Here is a 13,501-nt window from a genome sequence, read left to right on the forward strand (position 1 = left end):
CAGAATTCAGACGTTCATAATGGCTGGATGAATTACTCTTGCTTGATAATCAAAGACAGTAAATAAAACCCACACTTCTGGATGAAGAATATATTTACCAAACAGTTTCGATGGACACTGCCATCATCTTCAGTGGTCAAGATAGAGAAAGGGCATGACATATTGATAAATCAAGGGCTCCTTTTTATGCGTGTGTGTGTGTGAACTGTTGAACATACAGGATGGAAGTAATGCGAGTATAAGTGGCTGGGGAATGGCTGGGAGAAGGAGGGAGGTGAGAAGACAGGAAAAAATCAGTAGGATAGAAGTTGTGGAAGCAATGAAGAAAGTTCTATCTATCTATCCATCTATTGCCAGACGCCTCGATCCCGTTTGGGGTGGCCACAAACAAATCGCCTCCACGTCGTCCTGTCTCCTGCCATTTCACTGCCCTGCTCCTAACTCACACCCCCCTCTCTCATATACCTCTCCACCCCATCCCTCCATCTCATCCTCGGCCTCCCCCTCCCTCTTCCCCCCTCCACCTCACTCACATACACTCTCTTTGTCAGTCTCTCATCCTCCATTGGGGAAAGCCCCAGGAATTGATGGAGTGTGTGGTGCAATGCTGAAGCATTGGGGAGAGATAGTAGTAGAATGGATTTGGAAGATGTGCAGATTGGCCTGGGAGGAAGGTAGAGTCCCGGAGGATTGGAAGTCAGGTATAATTATTCCCTTGTACAAAGGAAAAGGGGAAAAAGAAGTGTGTGGTAATCATAGGGGCATTTGTCTTCTTAGTATAATAGGAAAAGTGTATGGTAGGATACTTATTGACAGAGTTAGAGAAAGAACAGAGGAATTAGTTGGAGTAGAACAGGGACGCTTTAGGAAGGGAAGAGGTTGTGTAGATCAGATATTCATTCTTAGATCTTTAGTGGAAAAGTTTCTAGAGAAGGGAAACAAGTTGTATGTGGCTTTCATGGATTTGGAGAAAGCATATGACAGGGTGGATAGACAAGGATTGTGGAAAGTATTAAGAATATATGGAGTAGATGGGAAGTTGTTGATTGCTGTGAAGAGTATGTATGATGGTGCGCAAGGCTGCAGTGCATGTAGATGGTGAACTAAGTGAATTTTTCTCTTTGAAGGTTGGGTTGAAACAGGGATGTGTCATGTCTCCATGGTTGTTCAATCTGTACATGGATGGGGTAATAAAAGAGGTACAAGGTAGGGTAGTGGATGTTGGAGTGGCCCTTGTGAGAGAGGATAGCATTTGGAAACTCCCTGTACTGTTGTTTGCAGATAATACTGTGTTGTTGAGTGAAGATGAAGGGGAGCTGCAAGGCTTGGTGGATGAGTTTGGGAGAGTGTGTAAGAAACGGAATCTAAAGGTGAATGTAGGGAAGAGTAAAGTGATGGTCTTTGAGAGAGGTGAAGTCAGTGAATGTACAGCGAGGTTGGATGGTGAGGAATTGGAAATTGTGAGTACGTTTAAGGACTTGGGTAGCGTGATGAGTAAGGATGGAGTTTTGGAGGGTGAAGTGCTTGAAAGGGTACAGCAGGGAAGAAAGGTTGCTGGTTCCTTGAAAGCAGTGATAAGAAACTGAGAAGTGAAAAAGTTACTACATGACAGTATTGTGATGCCAACTCTAACGTATGGAAGTGAAGCTTGGACGTTGTTGGAAGGACACAAGTCGAGTGAGAGCAGTGGAAATGAGTTATTTAAGAGGAGCCTGTGGAGTCACATGGAGAGACAGGCTGACGAATGAGGATATAAAGGAGCGTTGTTGTGTGGATATGGATGTGATAGGAAGCATTATGAGGAACACACTGAGGTGGTTTGGCCATGTGGAGAGGATGGAGGGTGAAAGACTGACGATGAGAGTATATGTGAATGAGGTGGAGGGGGGAAGAGGGAGGGGGAGGCCGAGGATGAGATGGAGGGATGGGGTGGAGAGGTATATGAGAGAGGGGGGTGTGAGTTGGGAGCAGGGCAGTGAAATGGCGGGGGACAGGGTGACGTGGAGGCGATTTGTTTGTGGCCATCCCAAACGGGATTGAGGCGTCTGGCAATAGATAGATAGTGTGTGGGAGGGTGGGGTAAAGGTGAGGTGGGATGGGGTGGATTGTAGGTGGGGATTTCCCCAAGGGTGAAAGAGAGGGACATTACCAGGCAGGTCAGGTGTAATTCCTGTCTGACCTCACCTGTGTTGGTGCGGAAAGGGACATTTCCACCAGGGACCTCATTATAGGATCTAGCTTGTACGTGCCTTCACTAAGGTTGAAATTCTCTGCACATGACCAAACCACCTCAGTGTGTTCCTCCTAACGCTTCCTATCATATCCACATCCACACAACAACGCTCCTTTATATCCTCATTTGTCAGCCTGTCTCTCCATGTGACTCCACAGGCTCCTCTTAAATAACTCATTTCCACTGCTCTCACTCTTGACTTGTGTCCTTCCAACAACTTCCAAGCTTTCTTCCCTGCTGTACCCTTTCAAGCACTTCTCCCTCCAAACCTCCATCCTTACTCATCACACCACCCAACTTAAACGTACTCACATTTTCCAATTCCTCACCATCCAACCTCGCTGTACATTCACTGAATTCACCTCTCTCAAGGACCATCATTTTACTCTTCCCTACATTCACCTTTAGATTCCGTTTCTTACACACTCTCCCAAACTCATCCACCAAGCCTTGCAGCTCCCCTTCGTCTTCACTCAGCAACACAGTATCATCTGCAGACAACATCCAGTATCCTACCTTGTACCTCTTTTATTACCCCATCCATGTACATATTGAACAACCATGGAGACATGACACATCCCTGTTTCAACCCAACCTTCAAAGAGAAAAATTCACTTAGTTCACCATCCACACGCACTGCAGCCTTAGCACCATCATACATACTCTTCACAGCATTCAACAACTTCCCATCTACTCCATATATTCTTAATACTTTCCACAATCCTTGTCTATCGACCCTGTCATATGCTTTCTCCAGATCCATGAAAGCTGCATACAACTTGTTCCCCTTCTCTAGAAACTTTTCCACTAAAGATCTAAGAATGAATATCTGATCTACACAACCTTTTCCCTTCCTAAAGCCTCCCTGTTCTTCTCCAACTAATTCCTCTGTTCTTTCTCTAACTCTGTCAATAAGTATCCTACCGTACACTTTTCCTATTATACTAAGAAGACAAATGCCCCTATGATTACCACACACTTCTTTTTCCCCTTTTCCTTTGTACAAGGGAATAATTATACCTGACTTCCAATCCTCCAGGACGCTACCTTCCTCCCAGGCTAATCTGCACATCTTCCAAATCCATTCTACTACTATCTCTCCCCCATGCTTCAGTATTTCACCACACATTCCATCAATTCCTGGGGCTTTCCCCAGTTTAACTTTCTTCATTGCTTCCACAACTTCTATCCTACTGAGTTCTTGAAGTACTGTATTAAGTCAAGTGACACCAGCCATATCACATAAGTCATCCTGTAGCCTTTGTGCATAGCTAGTACCACACATAGTGCTTTATAATAAAAGCCTGTGATGAGGAAGATCGAGAACTTAAGCCCCAGTAAAAGCTCTGGAAAGACAACAGAGGTGAACTTTATGTGCACCAACACTAGACAGTCTATTCTCTGTGACTAAGGTGGAGTGGCAGCAGCCTTTGTTTTAGCAAGCATTGTTCATAGCTCTTGGGTGGAGGGGATGGTGTGAGGAGCAGGCAGTTTGAAAAATTTACTTTCTACGTTCTCTCTTGATTAATGTACTCAAAAATTGATATCACTTTATTCAGCCAGATATATTTGCATTGCCATATGATGTCATATGTAATGTACTGTGGGATAGTGATTAATCTACAGCAACTGTTCTTATGAGGTGAAAGAGAGAGAGATTGTCCAGATGCTTGAGGGTGCAAAAGTTGATGTATGTAGAGTAACTGAAACTAAATGGAGAGGTGAGAATGTGAGAGAATGGGAGTATGGATGGGGTATATGTGCAGGAGTAGGTGAGAATGAGAGGGCAAAAGAAGGATTGTATATAGTTGTGAGTAAAAGATGGAAGAAGAACATAAGAGAGTATGGATCAGTTGGGTCAAGGGTTGTGTGGGTAAGATTGAAAGTTGGAATACAAATTGTGTGCGAGTATGCGTTAACGCAAGATCGTGCAAGGAGAGTGAGAGAAGAGTTCTGGACAAATGTGGAAGTGTGCATGGAAAAGTTTGGAAGGAATGAGAGAGTGTTTTTGATCGGTGATATGAATGGTAAAGTAGGGAATGTGAAGGTGGAAGGAATAGTTGGTGAGTGGGGTGTGCCTGCTGAGATAGATGAGAATGGGAGTGCGTTAGTGGACATTTGTGCTGGGAGGGGGTTGATGATAGCCAATACCCTCTTCAGGCACAAAATGATCCACAGGTATACATGGCGAGTGATGAGAAGGGTGGGTGGTGAACTGAATGAAAAGAAGGCAATGGTTGATTATGTGTGTGGATGAAAGGATGCGAAGATGTGTAATGGATGCAAGAACTTATAGAGGTTGGGGGAGTGGACTTTCTTGGTGGTGGCCAGAATAAAGATCCAAATAAGATGGAGAAATAGAAGAAGGGAAGGACGAGAGGAAGGAGTAATTGCAAGGAGAGTGGAAAGGTTAGAAGAGGATGAGAAAAAGGCAGAATATAAGAGAGAACTGGAGGAACGATTGGGCAAACATGAATTGGAGCAGATGGGGGACATAGCAGGTGTGTGCAGGATATTCACAGAAGAAATATGTGCAGCATGTGATGTGGTGTATGGGATGAAGAGAAGACGGAGGGAGGTGCAAGGAACAGCATGGTGGAATGAAGACGTGAGACAGGCTGTGGCATGAAAGAAGAAAGCATACAATGAATGGATGAGAAATAGGGGCGTGGAATAAGTTGAGAGGCGGAAGAGAGAGTTATATATAGAAAGAAAGAGAGAGGTGAAAAGATTAGTAAGAGAGACTAAGAAGAGAGTGGATGAGGAATTTGAAAGGAATTTGAGTGTTAAGTAGAGGGACTGTAAGAAAATGTTCTGGAAAGAGGTGAAGAGAGTAAGACAGGGTGAAAGTGAAGACAGCAGGGGAGTGAAAGATAACAGTGGTAGGTTACTAGTGGAGAAGGGAGAAAAAGTGAGCAGATGGAGAGAACTCTTTAAGGAATTGTTGAACATAGAGGATGGACATAATGCAAGTATAAGTGACTGGGGAATGGCTGGGAGAAGAAGGGAGGTGAGAAGACAGGAAGAAATCAGTAGGATAGAAGTTGTGGAAGCAATGAAGAAAGTTAAATTGGGGAAAGCCCCAGGAATTGATGGAGTGTGTGGTGAAATGCTGAAGCATGGGGGAGAGATAGTAGTAGAATGGATTTGGAAGATATGCAGATTGGCCTGGGAGGAAGGTAGAGTCCCGGAGGATTGGAAGTCAGGTATAATTATTCCCTTGTACAAAGGAAAAAGGGAAAAAGAAGTGTGTGGTAATCATAGGGGCATTTGTCTTCTTGGTATAATAGGAAAAATGTATGGTAGGATACTTATCGACAGAGTTAGAGAAAGAACAGAGGAATTAGTTAGAGAAGAACATGGAGGCTTTAGGAAGGGAAGAGGTTGTGTAGATCAGATATTCATTCTTAGATCTTTAGTGGAAAAGTTTCTAGAGAAGGGAAACAAGTTGTATGCAGCTTTCATGGATTTGGAGAAAGCATATGACAGGGTGGATAGACAAGGATTGTGGAAAGTATTAAGAATATATGGAGTAGATGGGAAGTTGTTGAATGCTGTGAAGAGTATGTACGATGGTGCGATGGCTGCAGTGCGTCTGGATGGTGAACTGATGAATTTTTCTCTTTGAAAGTTGGTTTGAAACAGGGATGTGTCATGTCTCCATGGTTGTTCAATCTGTACATGGATGGGGTAATAAAAGAGGTACAAGGTAGGGTAGTGGATGTTGGAGTGGCCCTGGTGAGAGAGGATAGTGTTTGGAAACTCCCTGTACTGTTGTTTGCTGATGATACTGTGCTGTTGAGTGAAGACGAAGGGGAGCTGCAAGGCTTGGTGGATGAGTTTGAGAGTGTGTGTAAGAAACGGAATCTAAAGGTGAATGTAGGGAAGAGTAAAGTGATGGTCTTTGAGAGAGGTGAAGTCAGTGAATGTACAGCGAGGTTAGATGGTGAGGAATTGGAAAATGTGAGTATGTTTAAGTACTTGTGTCGTGTGATGAGTAAGATGGAGGTTTGGAGGGTGATGTGCATGAAAGGATACAGTAGGAAAGAAAGGTTGCTGGTTCCTTGAAAGCAGTGATAAGAAACAGGGAAGTGAATGGAAGTGAAAAAGTTACTATATGACAGTATTGTGATACCAACTCTAACGTATGGAAGTGAAGCTTGGACGTTGTTGGAAGGACACAAGTCAAGGGTGAGAGCAGTGGAAATGAGTTATTTAAGAGGAGCCTGACGAGTGACATGGAGAGATAGGCTGACGAATGAGGATATAAAGAAGCGTTGTTGTGTGGATGTGGATGTGGTAGGAAGCGTTAGGAGGAATACACTGAGGTGGTTTGGCCATTTGGAGAGGATGGAGGGTGAAAGACTGACGAAGAGAGTGTGTGTGAGTGAGGTGGAGGGGGGGAGAGGGAGGGGGAGGCCAAGGATGAGATGGAGGGATAGGATGGAGAGGTATATGAGAGAGGGGGGTGTGAGTTGGGAGCAGGGCAGTGAAATGGCGGGGGACAGGGCGACATAGAAGCGATTTGTTTGTGGCAACCCCGAACGGGATTGAGGCATCTGGCAATAGATAGAGATAGATAGATAGAACTGTTCTTATAAGTATAATTTCCTCTTTCCATGGCATCACCCTTCCCATTATACACGTATGCTATTACAGTCTTCAGCCAATCATCTGGGTAACACACTCATATGATATTGTATTTATTAAGTCAGTGACTAACCCTACTTCTATATTTCCGGATGCTTTCAGCACTTCAGCAGTCGACCCAGACACACTTGATGCCTTCCCCACCTGCATCCTGCCAATTACCCTGCTCACAGTAGCAACATCAATCAAAGGCCAAGGACCAAACACTGGATCTGCTAGCTGCAAACCTTCCCTGTGCCAATCAAACTCCTCATTCAACAGCCAGCTACAATGCTCACTTCATGCGTCTTTAATTTCCCCACTGTTCACCACGACCCGTCTGTCATCACACACTGCTCACCTATGATACCCTTATTCTCCCTCTTCAACTGATTTGCAGCCTTAAAAATCCAATTCTTGCCTTCCACATGATTTAGGTTATCAAGTAAAAGTCTCTGTGACTCGGACTTCACCTTATAAACCTCTTTTCTAGCCCCTCACTTGTCAGCCAAGTATTTCTCTTTGTTACCACCCTCTTTCCATTCCCTTAAAAGCATTCTTTTCTCCTCATCTGCAGCTTCTACACCTTAATCCCTCCACCAAGTTACTTTATGTCTTGGTGGGCCTCTTGTCCATCCACATTCTGAATCAGTAACTCTCAGGAGGTTGTTCTTGAGAGTTCTGTATTGTTCTTTAACACTTTTGTCAATGGTTCCCTGTTCAGACACCATTCTGCTTATCTCACTGTAGAAGGCATACCTTACTGCTTGGTTTTTCAATTTGTATATTTTCCTCCAAGGTGCATAGGTCCTCTTTTCCATCACCCACTCCTATGTCACATCACTTGTTTTGCTGCACACAACCCACACTCCCTTTAGCTCTAACATCCCTCATTAACCTCCTGTTAGCCCTCCTGACCGGGAAATAGTCTGTCTGGCTGCTATTTCCCCCAGACTCGTATATAATCAGCCTACTCTATCTTCTAAAATGTGTGTTGCACACAATCATGCTCATTGCCTTCCCAAACTCAAGTATCCTTTCCCCTTCCTCATTTCTTGTACCATATGAGGAGTCTCGTGGACAAGGGGCGAATGCGCCACCCCCATCAAAAATGAGTTATGCATGTTTTCCGATAGATGGAAGCACTGAAAATCTCGTGGTGAAGAGCGTTTTCCGATTCCGACCCATGTGGGTTCAGAATTCTAGGTTCAATCTCCCTTGTTTTGCACACGTGGAGGGGAGGAGGAGGAGGAGGATGGGGAGGGTCTGTGATTTCAGAGCTGTAGGGGCGAATGTCGGCACGCGCCCAGCCAATGGGCGAGCGGCTCCCTCTGTCAGAGTTAAAGGGCCGCCTCTCAGCCAATCAGACGCGCGCTAGCACCCCCGCTAGTCATCCCGCCAAGCACATGAATGAAGCCTGGCTTTGTTTACACTCCGATGACATCCTCAACTACTAACCATTAGGCCCCCCCCCCCCTCTTCATCTTGGTGTGCAGTTGGAGTTGTAAATAGTTGGTATTATAACTTCATTGTGTCAGTCATTAACAATATAATGGTTATCATACACACAATAAAACAACCTGTTGCCAATAAGGAGATGAAAATATTTAATTAATAATTATAGGAAAAATATTAATTATGGGAATTTTTGGCTGAAAATTTCACAGTATCTTAGTTTCATTTACATCTAATACAGGAATGAATTTCAAGTTGATTGAACAATAATTACTATATGCTGAAAAAACACCATCGCGTGTTTTACTGTGTGTGTGTGTGTGTGTGTGTTTTCATTTTTTCCTGCAGTATAAATTTGCCTCTTCCAGAGGATTCTAATGATATATAATAACATGCTATTCTGTAATATTCTACGTCTGCCACCTATTCCTGAACTTTAAACGCTCATAACAAAAAAAAAAGAAAATGGCGCATTCGCCCCTTGTCCACGAGACGCCTCATATGCACATCCCCCATGTACTATTTCATATCCTTGAGCTGCTTTACCTACATGACCATTTAAGTCCCCTCTCAAAACTACAGTCTCATCATCCCTCCTCCCACTTACTACACACGTTAAGTAATCCCGGAATTTATCCTTCTCTACCTCATCCAAGCCTGCCTGTGGAGCATACGCTGATGTAAATGAAAACATTATCCCACCGAACAAAATTTTCACTACTATTATCTCTTTCCGCATTCTCACTACATTCATGACATATTCCACCCATTTCTCCTGCACCAACACACCCACATCATCATATCCATCTGCCCTGCCCTTCCAAAATAACTTGTAACGACAGTCCCTCTTGGCAATCATTCTGGCTGATCCTCCTCAGTATCTGACTTCTTGCGCAGATCCACCATCCACCCATCTCCAACTCCATGCCTCAACTACTTCACCCGCACTGTCCCTCAAACTTCCCACTTTATGTGATGCCACTCTGATCTCCTAGTGATTTAGTTTCCTCAGGCCTGCTTTGATTCCCATTTTTGTCATAATTGCTTAACCCCTAAAGTCCATTCCTCATTGATCGATGTGTTGTAGACAAGGTATGTTCAGTCTGATCCACATCGATTTAGTAGAAGCCACAAAAAACTGGGGAGAGGTTGCCACACTTCTTTGATGACGTAAATGGGAGCCAGCAAATGGGAACAATAATATCTGGTGGTGTCTGGCATGATTGGTCCCCCTAAATGTGGTGGGAGGGCCCTCCCCTCCACTCCCTCTTGGCCATCTCTCCACCTCCCTCCTCCCCATTGGATCCTCCTCTCACAGTCTTCTCCCACCCAAATCCCTGCCTATTGAGGACCTCCACCTCCCAGGGCCCTTCGCCCCACACCTCCCAGGGTCCCCCCACACCCACTCCACCTCTTTCTGCCCCATTGGTTCCTCGTCTGACTGCCACCTCCCACCCTAATCAAGCAAGCCAAACACTGCGCCATTATGTCATTTATTTACATTATCATAATGTTTTTTCTTCATTTATACATTTCAGTATCTGTATAAACATTTGTCTTACCGAATTTGATATATTTTTATCTTGCATGCAAAGGTAATTTTTTTCCTCTTTTTTTATGCACACTCATACAGCTTGTTTCATGCCTGGGCATATGTTTCATATTGATTTGGGTAATTTTTGTAAGGTTATGTGGCAAAAAACAGATACAGTCAAGTTGCCTAAGGGGTGGCTAATTGCTTTTGGACCGTGCTCATGCCATAGGAAATCGTGCCACACAAACAACTAAACCTATGGTCCTCTTTTTCCATCACCCACTCCTGTGTCACATCAGTAACTTGTTTTGCTGCACAAGTGAGTTGGGAGCAGGGCAGTGAAATGGCGGGGGACAGGGCGACATGGAGGCGATTTGTTTGTGGCAACCCCGAACGGGTTTTTTTTCCCTGCTTTACATACACACACAATCAAGCAGTCAGTCAATGCATGTATTACACATAACAATAGGCACAAAAAATGGGAGGGTGATCAGCATTGTGTCTACTTGGGCTATACCACACGCTGCAGATTGAGCGAAAACAAGCTCAGCCAAGTAGACACAGATCAACTGACCAACGAAAACATTGAAGGTGGCGGAGGCTGCCTGGTCAAGCACTGATTGAAGAAGTTTATATGATAAAGTTTGTTTGCTCAAGTGTCAACAAAACTCGCATTTAACACATTAACCCGAGGCATCCCATCGACGTATGGGTACGTTGCAACATTTTGTCAGCTAGTCCTGTCGACGTACTGGTACGTTGCACAATTGCAAGGTTCATAATTTGCACAATCTTCAATTTTCGCGCGTGATTTTTCGTACGTGTACACGGGACACCTTCCTCTATTCCTCTGCAAGATGCCAGGCAGGGACAGTGCCTTACACCACATAACCTCCCCACCCCCGCATGCCATTGTCTCGGCAATTCACCTGTTACCAGTAACCTCACCAATAAAGACATTCAGGGACAGAGTGATTCCCCAATCAATGACAATGTGGAGGACAAAGTTTACATAGCATTAGAGGAAGAAACAGTCAGACATGATGATCAGGTAATGTCGCCAAAAAAGGTCAGGTATGTTGATGAGTTTGTGAGTGAAACAATGCTTATAATGCTATATTACTGTTTGAAAACCATTATACTCTCGTACTACGTATAAATTTGTACCAAATAAATAAATAAACACCATTTATGAGTGATGTGGAATAGTTTCCCTCCCATAGAACTCGTTTTCTTTGGAGCCAGCCTGATAGAAAACCCAGTAAGGTAAGGAGGTACTTCTACCTGTATGGAGTATTTTAAACTTCAGGTGAGCGATTTCTCTATGAATTTTCGATGCTTCTCACCAACGGAAGTTTTAGCCAAAAAAAAAAAAATCCAAAATAGCTTGGGACTGGGGGGTGTCGGAGGTGCGAAATAGCTCGGGACGTGACGGTTTAATAATCATTCTTATATATGTAATGATGATGATGGGAAGCATTATACTTTGTCTTAGCTCAGAGATAGGTGCTTCGTCACTAACTTGTTCATTGCGGATTTATGAACAAACCTGTGAGCTAGTCACAATACCCAAAGAATCTTTAATGTTTCATTACTTAACACAATAAATTTGGTGAAGTTTATCCTCCTGATAAGGAGAAAAAAGTCCACAGTAGGAGCAGTTGTAGTATGGAGCTGAATTGGTCATCATTTTCTTTGTTTACAAACCGGGAAGCGTGCCACCAGGGGACTTTGCCTGCGCGTGTCAAACCTTGCCTCGCCCACGCCATAGGTAGTTTATGTGCGTGGTTCATTTTGGTGCGGTCTGGCACCTTGCCGTGTCATAGAAAACCTTGGCATAGAAGTCCGCGCCATAGGGGACTTGACTGTATATCCCAAAATTTTCCCATTTTCATTCAGATGTGATGGGTAACTGTTATAATATTTGATGGTTGATTGTGCGGTAACCATTAGGCCTATGGGACTGAGATTGGCATTTTCAGTTGTGCAAAGTCAAGCTCTTCAAATCGTTAAAGAGAAAATTTTACCTTGGTGGAAGTTCAAAAATTGATGCCTTTTTGCGGCAGGGGTGACAGTCGGGCCTGGAGATTTGTGGACTCTAGGGGTTAAAATAGCAGGAAGAGACAGACCACAGGCCCCACCCACCCACACAGTCCCAAGTCCAGGCATGGGGTCTGGGACCCATAGCCCACCAGCCGTGACCAGTGGCTGTGACAGTGGCCTCGGGGCAGCCTGCCAGGACAGCTACAAAGACACCTTCCAAGCACGACTTGGCACTGTAACTGCCCCGCCATTATACACCTTCTGATAGGGCAGCCTCCTGGGGTGCTACTCCCAGGTTCAGGCCCCTCTCAGTTGGATGGAAGCAGCACCCTGGGAACTGCAATGCCCTGTACCCTCTAGCACAGGTTCAAGCTCCATTCCATCCCAACCCCAAAATCTATGTTGGCGGATCCCTCGTCACACCTCCCCTCAATAGGTCTGCCACTAGGTAGTGGGGACAAAGTTTTCTGGCTGCATACCCTTGCTAGCTTTAACCCCTGTGGCTTAGTGGGGTGCATTATGTGGTATGTAAAGCACATGTAGGGTAGTGCATGAGATACAGTAGTTAGAGGAAGTGTTTGGGAGAGTATGCTGGGCTACTTTCCATGTTAGTGTCACACTGAAAAGGTCAGCAAGGAGGATGGTCAGATATTTTGGTAACTAGTGAAACAGGAGCTCCAGCTCATCCTGTCATCAGCATTCCATTCCCCTTGGGAGTACCACCCTGATTGACTGGTGCAACAGCCTAATCCCAGCTTTTAAAAATGTTTCAGGCAGTGGAAAGAATGCTGGACTCTGTGTGTCAAGTTAGAAGGGCCTACTTTGGGGGGGATTAGTGTCTTAGCTCAACAGGTTAGCTATTTATTTTATTATAGCTTAAACTCGGATTCTTTCTGAACAGACCACTTACTTTTGCTTTGCTCTCATTATATAATACATTAATTTATTTTAGGCATTGGTTAGTATAGTGAACAGGCCAATGGTTCTTACTGTACTAGCCTGTTGATTTTATTTGCAATAGCTGTATGCAATGCAAATAAACACTGTACACTGGTGCCACATCAGCCTCCAGCACTCCCCCCCCTCCCCCCCCAGTACCTAGAAGTGAATGTGATTGTATATTTGTGTATTAGATGTAAACACTGCAGTATATCAGTGGTGTCTCTTGCCACATGTAAGCCATCAGCTCTTATTTCTGCAAATGTACTTCAGCTGTATACTTTTCTAATACTGTACATAGTGATATGATATCTGTTTTGTATTGATGTTGATGACAGGGAATGTTGAGATGTCTGCAGTGTTGTCCCCTTCTGGATGGGCTTGGCTGGTGTGTGGACGGCGTTTGTTGGTGTGGCGGTACAAGCAGGATGACACACGCCGCCTTGTCAACCACCAGTTCCGTGAGCTGACACTTCCTCCCTCAGACTTAGCCCACCGTGCTCAACTGGTGGTGGTATACTCAGCAAATGAAGGCCAGGTTAGTTCTGTGTATCTGTCTATAGCCAGACACCTTAATCCCAGAAGGATGACTGGAAATGAATTGCCTCCCTGTCATCATGTCCTCTACCATCAGGCTACCCTCTTTCCCACCCAGTATCTTCTTAATT

At 44.5% G+C, this 13,501-nt stretch overlaps 1 protein-coding gene across 1 annotated transcript in view; it reads left to right on the forward strand.

Annotated features, from left to right (window-relative positions):
- Positions 1–13,501, forward strand: part of Nup133 (nuclear pore complex protein Nup133) — a 600,491-nt gene that overhangs the window by 30,682 nt on the left and 556,308 nt on the right. Inside the window, exon 3 of the mRNA XM_080274695.1 lies at positions 13,172–13,371. Coding sequence (XP_080130821.1) covers positions 13,172–13,371 — 200 coding nt within the window. The remainder of the gene's footprint in view (positions 1–13,171; positions 13,372–13,501) is intronic.

This window comes from Coenobita brevimanus, chromosome 59, assembly GCF_032717465.1.
Source record: "Coenobita brevimanus isolate Jiangsu-jjx chromosome 59, ASM3271746v2, whole genome shotgun sequence".
NCBI classification, from domain to species: Eukaryota; Metazoa; Arthropoda; class Malacostraca; order Decapoda; family Coenobitidae; genus Coenobita; species Coenobita brevimanus.